General features: G+C 36.0%; 3 protein-coding genes across 4 annotated transcripts in view; 2 read left to right on the top strand and 1 right to left on the bottom strand.

The window, feature by feature from the left end:
* LOC111503985 (ATP-binding cassette sub-family C member 10) overlaps positions 1-14627 on the bottom strand; it is a 39083-nt gene extending 24456 nt beyond the window's left edge. Inside the window, exons 1-10 of one of the 2 annotated variants that reach the window (XM_074183244.1) lie at positions 14590-14627; positions 11674-12322; positions 10208-10481; positions 8194-8424; positions 7609-7832; positions 5212-5449; positions 4347-4615; positions 3969-4259; positions 402-519; positions 187-345 (exon numbers count right to left, since the gene is read on the bottom strand). In XM_074183244.1, coding sequence (XP_074039345.1) covers positions 187-345; positions 402-519; positions 3969-4259; positions 4347-4615; positions 5212-5449; positions 7609-7832; positions 8194-8424; positions 10208-10481; positions 11674-12322; positions 14590-14612 — 2476 coding nt within the window. In that variant the 5' untranslated portion in view covers positions 14613-14627. Of the gene's footprint in view, positions 1-186; positions 346-401; positions 520-3968; positions 4260-4346; positions 4616-5211; positions 5450-7608; positions 7833-8193; positions 8425-10207; positions 10482-11673; positions 12323-13126; positions 13296-14589 lie in introns of those variants that run through there. The other variant, XM_023158438.2, reaches the window with a different exon arrangement.
* LOC111503989 (serine protease Hayan) overlaps positions 1-19078 on the top strand; it is a 200153-nt gene that overhangs the window by 157310 nt on the left and 23765 nt on the right. The gene's annotated exons all lie outside the window — the stretch shown is intronic.
* Positions 14344-17246, top strand: LOC111503987 (coiled-coil domain-containing protein 97). The gene is made up of 2 exons (XM_023158440.2): positions 14344-14593; positions 16111-17246. The coding sequence occupies exon 2, from the start codon at positions 16139-16141 to the stop codon at positions 17204-17206; it is 1068 nt and encodes a 355-aa protein (XP_023014208.2). The 5' UTR covers positions 14344-14593; positions 16111-16138; the 3' UTR covers positions 17207-17246.

The following is a 19078-nucleotide window of genomic DNA, read 5'->3' as shown; positions in this document are numbered from 1 at the left end:
TTAAGGGTAAGTTTTCCTGTTGTAGATCAGATGTAGTATTTGCCACTTTCACGAGGACAACTTCCAAGGTCAACAGTCACACAAGAAAAACATTTTAAAAAAATGTCATTATATCCCTTTAACAAGACAACTACAGCAATCAATATTTTGATAATGGAAAAAATGAATAATCCAACTGAATCATACCTGTCATATCACCAGCAGGAAGCATGTGAATATCATCGCTGAGACCACAAGCGAATAGAACTGCTTTATATTTGGTGTCATCGTAAGATCTTCCGAAGAGAATGTTTTCTCTAATGGTGCCCCTCTGAACCCAGGGTTGTTGAGTAACGAATCCAAACCCTCGAATACGAAAAGCATTTAATTTCATTCAGGATGAGGCAAACTATAGTACTCACCTGAGTCGATTTCTCTCACAGCAATACTTCCTGAATCCTTGGGCAGTTCTCCAAGCAGAGCAGACAGAAAAGTGGATTTGCCACTGCCAACTGGACCCACGATTCCGACAAACTCACCCTGAATACCAAAAGTCAAAGTAATGAATAAGAATACATTATTGTTATACTGTTTGGCATAAAAAATAAATATTTTGAAAATGAATCACAACATGTTCATCTCTTGCGTACTTCCTAATACAGTGATATTTTTCAAACTACCGCCATCTGTAGGTCAGTCCGGGTACTTGTGGGACCACCCTCGTATGTATATACAGGGCTATTCAAATTCAAGTCTACACATGGTAATCTCGTAGGGTTATGAACACTTACACAACGGTGTACATTTTTTTTAATTTGGACGAACCATATTAAAGTTACTTACTTTATTCTCATATTAGCCTACTCAAAATGGGCACCTCCAGCTTCCTTGCAATAATAGAGATTTTGCTGGAAACGTTCTCGAACATTGTGGAGTATTTCTGGAGTGATTTGGCGACATTCATTTGTGATTCGTTGCCGTAAATCTTCTAGTGACGCAGGAGAAGTAGAGTAAATTCTGCTTTTCAAATGACCCCACAGAAAGAAATCTAACGGCGAAAGGTCTGGTGATCGAGGTGGCCATTCGATAGTGCTCCGCCTCCCACTCCGGTGATCCGGAAAAATCTGATCTAAATACTGCCGAACTGGCAGAGCATAGTGCGGAGGAGCTCCATCTTGTTGAAGTATTTACAGATCTTCCCGATAATTTTGCTCATTTTCAATAATATCAGTGAGAAGGGGATTAATAGTATCTTTCAGAAGCTCCAGATATATTTGTCCGGTTAAATTGCCTTCTAAAAACAATGGGCCAACAATACGGTCACCAAAAATTCCAGCCCATACTTTTAATTTTTGTGGACGTTGAGTATGAACTTCATGAAAAATGTGAGGATTTGAATCAACCCAATCGCGACAATTAACTGTGCCATTCAGAAAAAAAAAAACATTCATCACTGAAGAAAATGTCGAAAACAAAATGTGGTTTTTGCACCGCTCGTTCACTTATCAACTCGCAAAATTGCAAGCGTCGATCGAAATCGTCTTGATTCAGTTCTTGCGTTAATTTAAAATCTTGTAAGGATGCATTTTGTGGGTTTTTAAAGTATGCCGAATGCTAGTTCGTGACACCCCGGAAACAAATGCTAACTTTCTTGTGCTCAAAGTATGGTCAAGCTCAACATGGCTCAGAATTGCCACTTATGTCGCCTCATTTGTTACTGGTGGTTCGATTTGCCGTTTTTTATTTGCTACAGATACAGTTACGCGAAATTTTACAATTACATCGAAAACATACTGTCGCGACACATTATTCCCATGTTGTTGATTGAACAGTTCAGCGGCTCTCGCAGCACAACGACTATTTTCATAGTACGGTTCAACCAACTCAACCCTCTCTGCAGTTGTGTAAACCATTGTTTCTTCAGCAACAATTTACGGCACTCACTACTAGTAATCATGTAGATATCACTTTTAACATAAAAATGAGAAACAAAAACAGCATTTTTAACCATTTCTCAATTGTAATAGTCCTCTTTCATCAGAGAAGAACTAAAAAATTAACAAAAAAGTAGCGTAAGAAACAAATGAAAGAGTTCCAAATACATTCCAACTGAGCAGTGGCGTACAACAATTTGTTGCTATTAACAATATTGAAAAACTTGATTATCAGAAAGAATTCTTTTAAATACGTCCAAATTTTAAAAAAACATACCTACACCATTGTTTAGAGAATTCCAAGATCTGACACCAAGATCTAAGAGAGACACTGCTTTCTCGGAAAGCAACAACTCAAAGAGTTGTTGTGGATAAAGTTATTTCATATGCTCTGCCGGTATTAAAGGGAGTGCCACAAGGATCTATCCCTGGGCCCTTGCTTTTTAATCTGTATATTTGTGACTTTTATCTGTCCGTGAAAAAATGCAATATACATCACTACGCAGACGACACGCAGTTATATTTCTCTTTTTCGGCTGGCGAGTCTACATCTGCTCTGTCGCATATTAATAACGATTTCCAAGCCATCGTTAACATTTCTACTGCCCATAAGCTCAAGGTCAATTCAGACAAATCCGCAATAATGATGTTCGGAGCTAAGAAGAACAGAGACTCACCAACTCTACCTTTACAGTTCGCATCGAAAACGGTATACTTCCCTCCGTGGACGAGATAAAAAATTTAGGATTGTGGTTTGATCTGGATCTTAGCTTTACTAAACATGTCAGCTATCTGAACCAATCTTCTTATAACGTTTTCAGACATCTTTTTCCTAATCGTGAGTTGCTCAACACAAACTTAAAACTTAGACTATGCGAGTCTCTAATTATGTCAAAAATTTCCTATTGTAACAATATTTATGGACCTGCTTTAAAACAATTGGATGTTCTCCGACTACAGCGTATTCAGAATAGCTGTCTACGTTTCTCGTTTGGTATTCAGAAATATGACTATATATCCCCAGCAATGCAAGAATCAGGATGGTTAAGTGTTGAGAAACTTAGAACTCTACACCTTCTTACCAACACCAAGAAGCTTAAAACATTCTCTACGATTAACAGTTTTACTACAAGGAACAGTTCAGTTCTTCATCCCCAAACACAAATCTTCCTTCTTCACCCGCTGCTTCTTGTATAATGCACCCAAATATTATAATCAACTACCCTGTGAATTTCGATCATACACCACCGTAAACTTTAAAAAAAGACTGAAGACTTATTTATCTCATTAGCCTCTTGTCCGTTCCCGACCTTGGCATTTCTAAAATGAATTTTCTAAAGTAAAGCAATAAGCCCAAGAGGCTGCAGTGTTTCCTGGAGACTTGGATTAAATGGACAAGTCAGACAGCTCCCAAGGTTAAAAAAAAAAAAAAAGTAAAGCAATAACTGAAATTTTTTGATATTGTTAACTCGACTTGTGTTCATATTATTTATCTATAGTTTCTCCCAGGTTGAGTTGAAAAACAGCCTTGGCTGATACTCCGCCTATTCACCATATACTGGAAGTTTTTTTCTTTGTTTTTGTTATTGTTCCTGTAGTCTGTTTTATTTTATTTTTGTCTATTCCATTTGTATTTTTACATAAAGACATATTATTATTATTATTATCTTTCAAACGATGTGCAACTCGCCCCCAGTTCCCTATTAAAATTCCAAGGGTTGTTCAGCCCTCTGCTCCGGGGTTGAAGTGATGACGCTGTAAATGGGGAAAAACTGTCACCCTCCCAATAAAAATCGACCTGTCTGAGTGTTTTTTCGGATTTGCAAGATTAGTACCCTAAACCTCCATGTCAAGTTTTTGATGACCCGCCCTGTATATTAATTAATGAAATTAGACTAATATTTATAAATGACTTCTTCAATTATTCAATTACTTTCTTCTGATATTGTATCCTCTAAAATTAACACAATAGTTTTCAGTTTTCGAATCATACCAGTTCCCTGAATATTTCTTAGCGATGTACCCTGTATATTAGCTGATTGAAAATGTACACACCTTCTTGATCCTGATGTTTATGCCACTGAGTCTGAACACACGACTTTCATCAGTTCCTGTAGCCATCCCTTCCGAAACATTTCTTTTGTCCCTATAAAATGGAGATTTTTTTCCTTTGCCCTTCCCTTTGAGTGATTTTCCTTCACTGAAGGCGTGCAACTTCGTTTTTTCAGCAGGGCTCAAGTCTTTCCGCCAACGAAAACTTCCATTTGAAATACAAAATTCAGAATTATCGTTTTGATGATCTATCAGGTTGGATTCATAGTACTTTTCCAAATCTAAATCCTGAAGCTGTGAAAAATTAAATTACCGGATATTATTGTTCTGGTTTCTACAAAAAGTACAGATACACTCACAGTTCAAACGATTTTTACTCACATCTAATAATTTTTGTATTCTTTTTATGGACACCCATGCCTCCGTCATTCCATTCAGCACCCACGGAAAAGCATTCAGAGGACTTATGAGCATGTTCAAAAGGGCCATGCTGGTGAAAACTGTAGCAGCTGTCAGTTGATTTCCCATCAGAACGTATGTGGAGAAGGTCAAAATAGAAATTATCACTGGCGTAGTTGCCCAAAAGTAGACACAGAGAGCATCAAGGTATTTTCGTCCTTTCAGATACTTTAATTCTTGATCTCTGACTCCTACGAAGAAAAAGCAAACAATCGAGACACAAATCAGTACACTCATAAGATAACACAGGTGTACGTACAGTGCATACGAACCACCGCGCCATCTATGTGATCGACAAAGAACTCAGAAATTATATTATACATAAATGAAAATTCTCTTGATAATTCTTTAAAATTTTATGAATAATTGGTGGTGGTAATTCTTTGAGATGCTAGTTAGTTGATATTGTATGGTGTTTGGATTTCACGAATTTTAAAGTGGAATAAAATGGTTCACATAAATATGTTGTTTCGACTGTTGAAATAATTAGACAAGCAGCCCAATGGAATAAAACCTGTGACCCAAACCAATTCTGTAGTATTTGCTTTGAGCACGACCACAACACTTTGTGTGTCGCCTCATCGCCTTTAATAATGCCCACCGCAGTTGTAGAAGAAACGTCATGCGTTAAACCTGGAAAATAGCACACTCACCGCCGACCACGAGAGTTCATACTCTTTGAAAATCAATATTACTAGTAGGTGAATATTGAAAATAACAATGCTACATTACAAGAAACACTATCGCGAAGAATTATCACATGGATGACATTTCAAAAGTCACTTACTTGTTATTTGCCGGATAAAATGTTGTTCCCAAACGTACAGTTTGATGGCTTTGATACCCCTCAAAACCTCAGTAATAATTTTAACTCTAGAATCTTTTTGTTCCATCAGTTTGGTGCTCAACTGACCGATTTTGTTGGCTATGACTTTGTTTATGGGAATTAGTATGATACTAAATACTAGTCCTGCAAGGAAGGCTAGACCAACTTGTGTGTATAATAAATATAAGGTGACACCAAGCTGAAAAAGATAAAGATAAATAATAGTAATCACCTGGTTGAGTTGTACAAGAAAATTATGTTCAATATTTTTTTTGTGTAATTCAAGAAGGACACATACATTCAAATAATGTTTTTTTTAATTAAATATAGTTTTAAAACACTACAAAACACGCTTTCAAAAAACATCGAACTAAAAAGTTAAAAGTTTTTAAATAATCTTAAAACAATGACTAACGAAAAATACTAGTGTTGTGAAAAAAGCGACGGGTGCTTAATCAGAGGGGTACCCCAAGAGCCAATCTTGGGTCCTTTACTCTATATATTATATACTAATAACGTATCAGACGCTGTGAATGAATTTATGGTGCAATATGCTGATGATTGCTCTGTGATTTTTAGTTCAGATGATGCTTCTTCTGAAAAAACCATTATCTTTTCCTTCCTAAACCTGCTAGAAGACTACTTTCTAGCCCATAATCTGAAATTGAATACCAATAAAACGCATGCCATAACGTTTACACGAAATGGGACTAGTAGTGTTTGTAATCTCGGTAATGGATCAACAATGTTGGAATCTTCTCCTCAATTGTCTTTTCTGGGCTTAACAATCGACTCAAAATTGAACTGGAAGAGTCTTATAAATAATATGGCAACAACTTTATCAAGATACTGTTTTGCTTTGAAAGTTTTATCACAAAATATTTCTCAAAATGCAGCACTACTGGCATATTATGGATACGTTGAAAGTCGCATTAGATATGGTATCATCCTTTGGGGAATGTCTGTGGAAACTCAGCGAATATTCAATCTACAAAAACAATGTTTGAGAAAAATTTTCAATCTACCTAAAACAGAGAGTTGCAGGGAAATATTTATTGAAAAGAGAATTCTTACTCTTACAAGTATTATGTGTATGAATGTGTTATTTTTGTTAAAGAAAACATGTCATTATTTGAAATTTTTGTAGGAATCACTCTCATAATACCCGCAATAATAACAGTCTTCTCAACTTAATGACACGTTTTTCTTTTGTACAGAAAAATGTTCCTTTTTCTGTGATTAATATTTATAACAAAATATCTGATTCCATCAAAAACTTGCCTGTTAGAAAAATGAAAAAGGAACTAAATATCATGCTTTTATCAAACGCTTATTATTCGGTAGAAGAATATTTCGCTGATAGACTTTGAATTGTCTGCCTGTTTATATTCTTTGTCTGACTGTTTTGTACACTTTTACAATGTTATTATTGTACTATATGTTTGTCTGAAATGCAATGTGTTTATTTATATATATATTTTTTTTTTCATTTTTTTTTAATTTTAAATTTTTTTGTTTTGTTACTTTTTGTAATTTTTATCATACTCCTTTATACATTGACATGTTCTACACCCGTAAGGGTCTTTGTACCAAAGAACTAATAAAGATAATCTATCTATCTATCTATTGAGAAAATACGCTTTTTTCACAATAATACTAATATATTTCATTCGTTATTGTTTTAAGCTTATTTAAAAAAAAAATTTCAACATTTTAGTTCGATGTTCTTTAAAAGCGTATTTTTTAGTTTTTTAAAACTATATTTATTTTTTACTTTTTAGTTTCATATGCTATAAAAGCGTGTTTCTTAGTTTTTTAACTTTTAGTTTTTTATATTTTTCGATTTTTTGAAATATTTAAGTAACTGAATTTTTTAGGTGTACAATTTACATTGTTTTACATTTTCATTGTTGAAATCCATATTCTGGTTTGCTTTCAAATAATCGAATTAGATTTTAAAATGTATCTTCCGTTTCGTTCAAAACTTTTTTCTGTACTAAATCACGGGTAAATTTCGCCAACACTTATAATTCTTAAAATATGTTTTTTATTTTGATTTTCAAAAGAACCTATCAAGGAGGTTACGCACACCGCCATCTGCCCGCGAATAGATCAACCAATAATTGATAGTTACGTACAGCGCCATCTGCCCGCGAATAGATCAAGCAATAAATGCTAGTTACATACAGCGCCATCTGCCCGCAAATAGACGACGTAATAATTTAGATAATTCGGTCAAATACAGATCCCAAGCATTCAAACGGGAAAGAAGCGTTACAAACATACAGGTTGTTGAAAGCGCGATGAAAATACTTGAAGCACATCAAGTGAAGTGTTATTTTCAATATGTACACTTACCTGAAACGGAATGCTCCACAAAGCATGGAAGCTTGGACAAGAATTCACGATTCGATCGGTGTCAGTCGACATAAAATTGACTACTTCGCCGACCGATAGTTCCGATGTTAACAGAGTGGAACTAACTGACAAAGTTTTTTTGTATATTGTCGTGACTATGGCTCCGCGCATTCTCAAACCGATTATTCCCATGCGGAAATTGAAATGACTATCACACAGTGCAGCTGAAACAAAAAATCAGGTTAGTAATAAGTTTTTTCGTGAACCACTTGCGATTTAGGGATTGAAGTCACACGATTCTTAGCACGAGTTGGATGACAGGAAACAATTGTTGTACTGTAATATAGCAAACACACAGGTATCTATCAACTTTATTTTTTAAATACGGACCTCTACTTTTTTCATGGTAATAATTGGTTACCACAGTGGCTACAAAAATCGATGAAGAAAAACAAGAGGTTCGTATTTCCAAAAAAAAGTGATGATGAAATCTAATGAATGAAACGGAGCATTGCAAATTGGTTTACATCAGATTATAACAAATAAGAAACAATATTGAATACACATTTCTTGCTGAATTCATACCTATCGCAGTAGTTAGTACAAGCCCGGCAGCATAGACATATCCCCATTTAATATCTTCAGTCTTATCTTCAATGAACCCAACTAACTTGTTCAATAGCATCGGTCCAGCAAATCCAGCGCAGTCTGCAATGAATTTCAAGATACCGATGCTATAAAATTCTAGCCAGAAACATTTGTGGAGGGCCTTCAGTAAAGTATAATTCTGTCTTCCGTTCGCTATTCTTACCTCCTCTGCAATAAATATTTTCATTGACAAATACATCATTTGGTATATTATTTGATAATATTCAAACATTCCAAAGTAAACATAGTGGTACTGCATGCTGTTTAACTTTTATAAGCTTTATTCAACTTGGTACATAAAAACATTAAATTAGGAAATAAACATCAGAACTTTTCGACAAACACTGAAAAACTATTTAATCCCAGGAGCATTTTATTTTATAGACAATATATCTAAAAGGGACAAGGTTAGTTTTCTCTTTATGTATATAGCATCTTATATCATGAACATGGGCAAACAAATCAAATGTAGCCCGTTATTCTATTTTACAATGGCAAGTGTTCATATTTTGCAGTTTTCTCTCAAAAACGTGTTGTTTTTATTCTCTATCATTTCCTTTCGATACAATGAATATTTTCTCTAGTTGATATTCGGATTTTCAATCACATAATTATTAATAATTTACATATTTAAGTAAAATATTACATTCACGTCAGAAGTTTCCATGAATTTATGAAATTTCACATATTTTTGTTTTCATCATCACCCAAATAATTAGATTCTGTGCGCTACTGTCGGTGGAGGGAAAGTCACAGTCTATCGCCGGTCTGCTCTTTCTCCTAACCTAACCTAACTCACACGTCACAGTCTATCGCCGGTCTGCTCTTTCTCCTAACCTAACCTAACCCACACGTCACAGTCTATCGCCGGTCTGCTCTTTCTCCTAACCTAACCTAACCTAACCCACACGTCACAGTCTATCGCCGGTCTGCTCTTTCTCCTAACCTAACCCACACGTCACAGTCTATCGCCGGTCTGCTCTTTCTCCTAACCTAACCTAACCCACACGTCACAGTCTATCGCCGGTCTGCTCTTTCTCCTAACCTAACCTAACCCACACGTCACAGTCTATCGCCGGTCTGCTCTTTCTCCTAACCTAACCTAACCTAACCCACACGTCACAGTCTATCGCCGGTCTGCTCTTTCTCCTAACCTAACCCACACGTCACAGTCTATCGCCGGTCTGCTCTTTCTCCTAACCTAACCCACACGTCACAGTCTATCCCCGGTCTGCTCTTTCTCCTAACCTAACCTAACCTAACCCACACGTCACAGTCTATCGCCGGTCTGCTCTTTCTCCTAACCTAACCTAACCCACACGTCACAGTCTATCGCCGGTCTGCTCTTTCTCCTAACCTAACCTAACCTAACCCACACGTCACAGTCTATCGCCGGTCTGCTCTTTCTCCTAACCTAACCCACACGTCACAGTCTATCGCCGGTCTGCTCTTTCTCCTAACCTAACCCACACGTCACAGTCTATCCCCGGTCTGCTCTTTCTCCTAACCTAACCTAACCTAACCCACACGTCACAGTCTATCCCCGGTCTGCTCTTTCTCCTAACCTAACCTAACCTAACCCACACGTCACAGTCTATCGCCGGTCTGCTCTTTCTCCTAACCTAACCTAACCCACACGTCACAGTCTATCGCTGGACTGCTCTTTCTTGTTTTCGGCATTAACAATTATTTTCAACTAAGGAGAATCAAAGCTTCACATTGCCGCCAACTATGTAACAGTAGAATCGATACACCTTTGACTAGAAAAATTCTCACAACAAAAATATCTGGTTATGACACACAATTGTGTTGGTACTACATATTTGAATTGTTCAGAATGAATCAAACGTACATAATTTCAATAAGACCTCTATCGAATTAATCTACTGCTACCTTCATATATAAGGGAATTTGATATATTCTTTGTTAGAGACAATACAGAACAACTTACCTGAATTATCCGCAACGGACTGATCCTCATTTTCGAGATATTTTGTTAATTTCCCACTAACATACCCACAATTCAAGGATATGGGTAAATCATACAAATCATCAACGTGAGTCAGTTTTCCGTCCACTCCTTTTGACATCAAAGGATTGACCCAAGAGAAAAAAAGTCGAGAAATCCAATGAGTATGTTCCATAGCGATTCCAAGGTAAGAGGGATCCCCTTCTTCCAGGAATCGTACGTAGGCATTGCTGTTTAAAGGTTGATTTTCGCCAATCTGAAATATGAGGAGGAAATATTATTGAAACTTACTAAACTGTAAGATCGTTCCTATAAAAGGTTTTCAAAACTATAACATATATTTCACTATTCAAGAGCTTCCTTAAGAGGGAATGATGAATTCATTTCAAGTTACTATTCTACATTCTGAAATATCAGTTACCTGAATAATGTATTCAAAGCTATAGGGAGATATATAGTGAGAGCAGATATAATTCTCAATTCATTGGGTCCTAGTCATTGAGACATTGAGAATTTCTGAATGTATTTCTTTACTTTGCAGAAGTTTTCAGCCTTACTTTTGGAAAGAAAGCATTTTGAATTCATGTTTGAACCCATGTAAGAAGTTTCCTCTTTTCCATTTTAGGAACTTCTCTATGTTCTTTCAAGCGTGCTTTGAATATTCTTCCAGTTTGACCTACGTACAACATCGCACATGATCCACACGAAATATAATTCCCTTTTATGACATGCATGCTCTATAAAAAGGTAGATACTTGACTTTAAATCATTTGGGATACCTCAGACAATCACGGATCCAACATCCACTCTCTAGGAAGTGGCTAAATGGATCTTACTTCATCTACTTCATAAAACCTGTTCCTGGCTACCATAGTTGCTAACATTTGAGTAACTGCTTATTTGAAATCATGACAGCTGTCAAATTATTGAGCTTATTTTTCTTATAGAATGGAAAACTTCGAGAAAATACTTGTTGTGGCCATGGTTACACAGATGAAACTTTCTGGGTAACCATGATGGTGATTTGATGTAATAATGCCACAATTCATTGCCAGGTCCTATAATTGAAAATCGATTCCAACGGTTGTATTGCCAACAGCATATGCAAGAAATACTTCTGTGAAGTTTCCTGTGTTGACACCTGTCAGATATAATTCAACAGCCTTCGTGGTATTAGCCAGGGGAATAGTTGTTTTGTGATAGGTGTCAGTCCATTAACCTACAGTGTAGGTAAGTCGAGACTGACCTGAACAAATTGTTCTTTTAGTTAATTTACTTGAAATGGATGAACCCAGTTGTTTGCTGAATGTATTACGTTTTGTCCGTTCAAATGACTCTATATTAAACTGTAATATCTCAGTGAATACTTATTTAATTCAACTCAACCTAATGTCAAGCAACTAACGTCCGCAGCTGCTCAGAAATAAATTTAAAAAACTTGAACTCACCTCCGTATACTGCTCAGAAAAATTCAAATAGGTTGTATGTCCTTCTCCAGGAATCAATGTGGCGGCATATAAAATTTGAAGAATCAAATAAGCTATACTAAACCCGTAAGCAAGATTAATACTGTAGTTAAACTGGAAAGAATATTTGTATAGCAGATAATGGCTTCTGGTAGATACAACAGTCAGCGCGAAAATAAGAGACCAAATGATACACATGCTAATCGGACCTCGAGGACTCTTTCCGAGCCTCTTCTTCAAGCCCAGCAAATATATGAAATGAGTAAACCACGCTATGGCTTGCACAGCACTCTGGAAAAATGATATGATCTCCACTGCAGTGGTACTTTTGTAAATCTCGATGTAATGTTGTACTACAGGTAAAAAGCTGAGTAGGAGAGATATTACGCATCTTATTTTGATTGCCCTTTTCTGCCACTTTCCTCTTGTTACGAAACCTTCCTGTCTACCAAAATAATATGATGAGAAGACGGCTAGCAGAATAAGGACTGGGATGTGGAGGCACAGTCTTTGGAAACAAAGACCAAAGTCATGGCGCTGAATTGACCAGAGACTAAATCCTTCTTCTCCACAGAGGGTGTTCCAATTCCAGTTCACATAAAGGCTACGGTTTCGCATTTTGGTTTGGAATCTGCAAGAAGAAAGCATTCGTTTGATAGAGTGGCCCAAATATGTTATAAAAAAATTGGAGTATTCCCAATAAACATTTTTATTTTTCAATGGACCTCTTCGACAATCATTTTCAAGTTGAAAGAATAATGACCTGATGAAATTTAAATTTTTATTTATACATTGCCGTGCATAAAATTAGGGTCACCTAATATGCATTTGGTAAAAAAAGTAAGGGCTTCAGTAACAGGTATTTCCTCCTCTTATAGTGATAACAGCTTGCAAACGGCAAGGCATGCTTTGGATCAGATTTTGAATTACTTAATGCGGAAGATTTTCCCATTCTTGTTCCAGTATGTTGCGTAGCTCTCTAGAATTTCTGGGAGCCGGCACATGTCTCTGTAAAAGTTTCTTAAGCCTATCCCAAACATGTTCAACGGGTTTGGATTCCGGACTGTCCGCAGGCCAAACTAATGTGTGAGTTGAACCTCGTCAAGATACTGAGTAACGACTCGGGCAAGAGAAATGAATCACATTATTTTTGTTGATTCATCGTTTTAATAATCAAAGCACAAAATATCCAATTCCAGAAATCGAGAAGGATATGATAAGAGAACTCAAAACACTCCTAAATTTTACATGATTCTTGATTCTATTTCCAGAACTTTCACAAACCGAATACATTTGGTTCTCAATATTAAAATTGTCTCATCTAGCTAGAGTGAGTCAGCGTCTAATACCTACTTCTTGTATTTTATAGATATTACTTGAAATTACTTGATAAAAAAAAGGATACAGATAGCAGACCAAGGTCATATAAACTTACTTTTGAAACTTTTAGGGGTAACTTAAAAATACATCAAGTTAGTCTTATGTCCACCCATTGCTAGTTCAACTGAAGTACAGCTGCATTTTGTTTCACAAATCCTACAATCAACAATTTGAATAAAATAGGTTATATAAACAAAAACAGAGACTATTCTGACGGATAAGTAATATTTATTTACTACAGTGTTGCCAGATGACATTTTATTACTTCTCTAGACAATTCAAATAAACAAATCTTTGGATTTTTTCCTACCAAATGGCATTTGAGACCATTATTCTCACTGAAGTAGAGACGTTCTTCTTAAAATTGTAACTACAGTACTTTCATATTTAATTTGGGTACTCATGCATCTTCTTATTTGCAAAACTGATATGAATAAACAAAAACAAGAAAAAGAGTGACAGGCTTATACGAAAAGTGTAAGACAGAGTAACATTTTTCACTTATTCGCTCAATTGTATTAATGAAAACGATGAAAGAATAACCAATGATTGTGTTGCATATCATGTGGATGCATGAGAAACATCCACCATATTGTATTAAGAGTGATGAGACTGATTTTTTGCATTCTTTTTAAAAAACTCTCTCTTTTGATATCCATATCATAGAACGCCTAAAAACTAGTCCACCATCTTGGGCCATCCGCCATAATAGATTTAGAGTGAGGTCATGTTTTGTTAACCCTTTAAGCAATCTCTCTCATTTGATACCCACATCATTTATAAAATAACTAGTTTGTGCGCTCCGCCATATTGGATGTAGAATGACATTATCCAACCTGATTTGAATGTTAGATGCAAGATTTGACTCGAACTAACATACTTAACTGAAACCTTGTAATGAAATGGAGTGGCTGAAAGCTATAACTCGAAAGCATGCTCAATCCGAAATTTTTAGTAACCGAATTTCGTGACTAATTTTTCTTTACATTTCTCATAATATGAAGAGAAACTGTTTCAAGTTAAAATCTGAGGAAATTTTTTCACACCTGGCAACACTGATAACGTGACATGACAAATGACAAACCCTACTGATAAAATAGATTTCTCTTTTCTCTTTAGATCACATAAATGTATTGTCCTTGTCAGATAGATGGCAAAATGGTATATTACCTATATCTATCTACCAGGTAGTAGGCGAACTAATTAGAATAGTTTAAAAGTTACAAAGTTTACAAAGTTACCTACGTATCATTCCAAAGGGTAAGGGAGCCAGGCTCCAACCTGTCTAAATTCAAGATGACATTCCGTTACCTACGTAGTCATATTAATCCTTTATTTTGGCAATATGATAATCGTTTGAAGATATTGTCCCAAGTGTCTATATAATAGGTAACAAAATAATTGAAAGTGAAAGTGAAGTAAATAAGCAGATGATGTGACTGTGCCATGAAAGTTAAACTAATATTAACTCACTTGTGAATGTGTTTAGCAGTTCAGGAATTTATTTAGACAACTTACTGAGGTGAGTTTTGCGTTGTCATTTCTTAATTTCGACTCCAAATCATCAGAAACTATGTAGGAACAACCGAATAACTAAATTAGAACTTCTTAACTCAGAACTAAATTAAAAATTTATAGGTTATGATTAGCAAAACAACATAAACATAACCTTCACAATATTACAGTGACAGTTTTGATTTTGTCTGATAGATGGCGGGTCCATTACCATACCTTTGTATATATAATCTATATACAAAGCTCATACACTTATTTTGGTGAATTCAAACGATTTTGGTTTTTTCAATATTGACAAAGAATACAAGAGTACATAGAAGATCAGAAGTGGCATTTTCGTTTCACTTGAAATTTTAGAACTTACCCTGACCGCTAGAGGGCGATGGCAGTATGATATCAGTATTTAATGTGATTATCAACAAAATTGGGTAGCTAGCAATCATCCAGTCGGCCAAATCATATCGAAGTCGGGATGTAGGTCACAAAATTAAATGAAATTGAAAAGCCGACTGGTTTGTCAGTGCCTGCCTTCCAGTTCTGTTGTCATCGTACTGCCATCGCCCTCTGGTGGTCAGGGTAAGTATTAAAATTTTTACGTGCCACTTCTTTTGTACTAGGTAGATACCGACAAGGGTATATTTTTTTTGGAGGGATTAAAAAGTCTATATTTTAAATTTTGTTTTATGAAGAAATTGAAGTTGTTTTGTAGTTCCAAACAGCTTCATCGGTGGTTGAGCAATTTTTGAATACAAAATATTTTAAAACTAAGTGATGTGTCTCTATTCTACGTGATAAATAAAATCTCAAAATGAAGTTTCTTTCAAGTTTTTTCCAATATATCGTCGATATGCAATATGTTCTGAAATTTTCTTGAAAGTTTTTTCATCAGGTAGAATTGGAGTCTTGACAGTTTTTGAATTGATCATACTATATCATTACACATTTCTCTTGCTTCTAATGATTTATTGATACAGTACTAACAACAGATACAGTTCTTCAGTTTTGGTGTGTGAAACGTGTATTAATTGATTAAGTGGGAAGTAAAAGTTATTTAAATTCAAATTATTGATGAGCTGGATTCATGGAAACACTAGATGCCTAAAATTCAGTTTAATATTGTGTATAGTTTTTCATTAAGCGCTTCTTGAGTTTAAATTTTAATTAAATAAAGTGTATGTGAGATATCATCCAATTTTCCATGACTTTAGCGCATAAATCAGGCCGAATTTGACCGGCGGCATGAGTTATGTTGGCTATGAAGACTGTTGTAGTTTGTGGCTTATTCGATGAAAATTATTGTCATTTATCAACTGCTCCAGTGTCCATTCAGCGAACACACGTTGTGATCTGCGAAAGGCAGAGTTCTAATGAGCGACGCGAAATCGACTGCCTCTGATTTTCCTGCACACTCTCACAAACAGCGGCGATATTTTCGGCAGATCTTGTTCAGTGTTTTTGGTGGCTTCATCTCCCGGTTATTCAAGTATTTCTGCGTTGAATTAATCATATATCATTATGTTACAGATAATCGCACAAAAGAATCGAAATAACGATGTCTATGGAAGTTGAGACCGATCATGAACGAGCTGATGAAGCTGAAGAAGCAGCTGTTGCTGGCGAGGAGAACATAGATTGGGAGAAAGATGAAATTATCAGTTTCCTAACGTACAACCAAGAAATTTGCTTCAAAAATCAACAAAGGTGGGAAGCTGATTTGACAATCCACGAAAAATATGAGATTGCTCTCAAACTGCTCAAAGAGAATAAATTGCAATTTCTAATGAAATTTGGAAAATACTTGAAACAAAATCAATTGGGGTACTTCGAACAATTCACCAAAAATTTCGAGCCAGATTCGATAGAAATCAAAGTGGTACTCGATGATCTTTATGAAAGTTCTTCGGAAAAAAATTCTTGTAAAAAAGTAAAGAATCGAAGATTCGAGGCTTTGAAGGAGATGGTCGAAAAAAAATCGTATTTTTCTGAAATAGAAATGATGAAGCGAAATCCTCTCTTATACGAACAACTTGTTGGGCAGTATATGACAGCAGATGAGGTCAAAGAACGGGACAAATATGTGGAGGGAGAACAAACGCTTGTGACAATATTAATGGAGGGAATTGAACGACAAGACGTTGAATTATCCAGAAAGAAACAAGAAGAAATTGAAGACAGTCAAATGGAAGAAGAAGAAGAAGAGGACACTCCAGATGAAAGTGATAGTAGACCACCTACTCCGATTCCATCGACATCCAGATGGGGGGAATTTGAGGAGGATAAATTATATCGACCCAAACCCAAATCTAAACCGAATTATGTGAGCGCAACGGAGAAGATACTCCTCCAAAAAGAATTTGTGTCATCAATGTATCAAAGTTTTTTAGATGGTAACGATAAGGAATTTGATTATGAAACTGTCGATAATAACTCGTTATATGATAATATAAAGGAGATGGATAACGACGCAGAAGAGAAGTACTTTGCTACTGATGATGTGGAAGATAGTGAACACGTTGAAGATAATGTGGAGAGTTCTGAAGATGAATTGGACATTTATATGAATGCATTGAATCAGCATCCCACTGTTTGCCAGTTGTCCAATGATATGAAAAAGTTATAATCACGTCTGTGCTAATAAATAACATGAAAGAATGGTAAAATGCAGAATGATTTTTATAGTTGTTTTCCAGAGAACTTGAAGAGGTTCTCAAATGTCCATCCTTTCACTTTTTTCATAAATGTGATGCAGATGGTTTTCCATTGAGTATGGCCAAATTGAGGCGCCGAAAAGTACGAATGACCCGGACAGTTTTCATCTGAAACGTAATGAGTGAAGGTGTAACTATAACATACAGCATATCGAGTGGTCCAACGAAAAGTATGCACCTTGCTTTTCTCCTTTTTTTTTGTAACTTAACGCAAAAATGCTCGAACAGGTCAATTTTGCTTTTGAGGGGGACATATTTTATATGTACTTTTCTACCTGTGTCTTCAACCCCCTAGCGAGGGTGAGTAACAACCCTAAAATTTTAAATGGAAAGTGGGGTCGAGTGATATATCATTTGAAAAGGCACGAAATTCTCTTTCCAATGATACCTAATTTGTTGTATTTACTTGAATAGTTATAAAAAAAGCAAGAACATTTACTCGATATTTTTGGTGTTAATGAAAATGCGGAAAAAAACGGCATTTTTATCACTACTATATTCCTCAATTTCTCTCGAGCGTTTTTTGGTTCAAATAACAACAGCAGATAAGTGTACAAAAAGAATTTATGCAAACGTTCATTGATTCAGTTCGGTTGCTTTTGAAATTATTTCAACTATACTGTAAAAATGGTTTATTCCATTCCTGAACGAGTTTAAGTTGGTAAACTTTATTATCAACATAATAATAGTTGTGCTAGACTTACTGCTCGCCTCTTTAATAACGTTGTCGTACGTTGCCAAGTTAGTCCAAAAGTTTGTCGATACCGGATCTGTCTGTAATGTGAAACACCAACTACGGAAACCGATCAGAAATGAAGCAGTGGAAGTCGCTGTTTTGGGACATGTTGAATTGGTTCATACTCAAAGTACCCGTCAGCTTGCTGCAGCTTCAGGTGTCTCCCGTTCGTCCATAATACGGATATTAAAAGCCTATAAATTTCATCCGTACAAAATTAAATTAGAACAGGAACTCAATGAAGATGATCCTGATAGAAGGCTGCAATTTTGTGAACAACTGAGCCAGCTACTAATTGATGATCCGCACCTATCATTCAACACGTGCTTTTCCGATGAGAGTACATTTTTTTTGTATGGAGCTGTGAATAGGCATAATTGCCGTTACTGGGATGACAGTAACCCACACTTATTCCGAGAGGTCCATATCCAGTACCCTCAAAAAATCAATGTCTGGTGTGGCATATTAGGTAGTCATATCGAAGGGCCACTTTTTATTCCTGGGAATTTAACTGGTGAGGTCTACCTGAACATGCTTGAAGATACAATTGATTCTCTCATAACAGAAATAATTGAAAATGACCAAAATCATAATGATGATCGGCTTCATTTCCAGCAAGATGGAGCACCTCCTCACATGTTGCTCCGGTAAGAGAGTTTTTAGATGACCGGTTTCCTGGACGGTGGATTGGAAGGAGAGGCCCCATGGAATGGCCTGCCAGGTCACCTGATTTATCGCCTTTAGACTGCTTCCTTTGGGGACACTTGAAATATAAATGTTTTGCTACGCAGCCCGAGTCCATAGAAGATCTTCGCCAACGAATTACAGCAGAGTGCAGAAGTATAACACCTGATATGCTACAGAATGTTAGGGATAGCTTTGAACAAAATCTGTATTATTGTATGGAAGCAAATGGGTCACATTTTCAGCACTTGCTGAAGTAGGATTCTACTAAGTCAATTACACATTTCAAAGTACTGGGTTGTAGTTGTTTTTCTTCATAATACCTACATGTTTGAGTGAAATACAACAAATTAGGTATAATTGG

Source organism: Leptinotarsa decemlineata, unplaced genomic scaffold (genome assembly GCF_025532065.1).
Source record: "Leptinotarsa decemlineata unplaced genomic scaffold, Ldec_3_MD MMD2_tig00026336_RagTag_RagTag, whole genome shotgun sequence".
Taxonomy (NCBI): domain Eukaryota; kingdom Metazoa; phylum Arthropoda; class Insecta; order Coleoptera; family Chrysomelidae; genus Leptinotarsa; species Leptinotarsa decemlineata.
The sequence above is the reverse complement of the archived record's forward strand: the minus strand, read 5'-3'. Positions and strand labels throughout refer to the sequence as shown.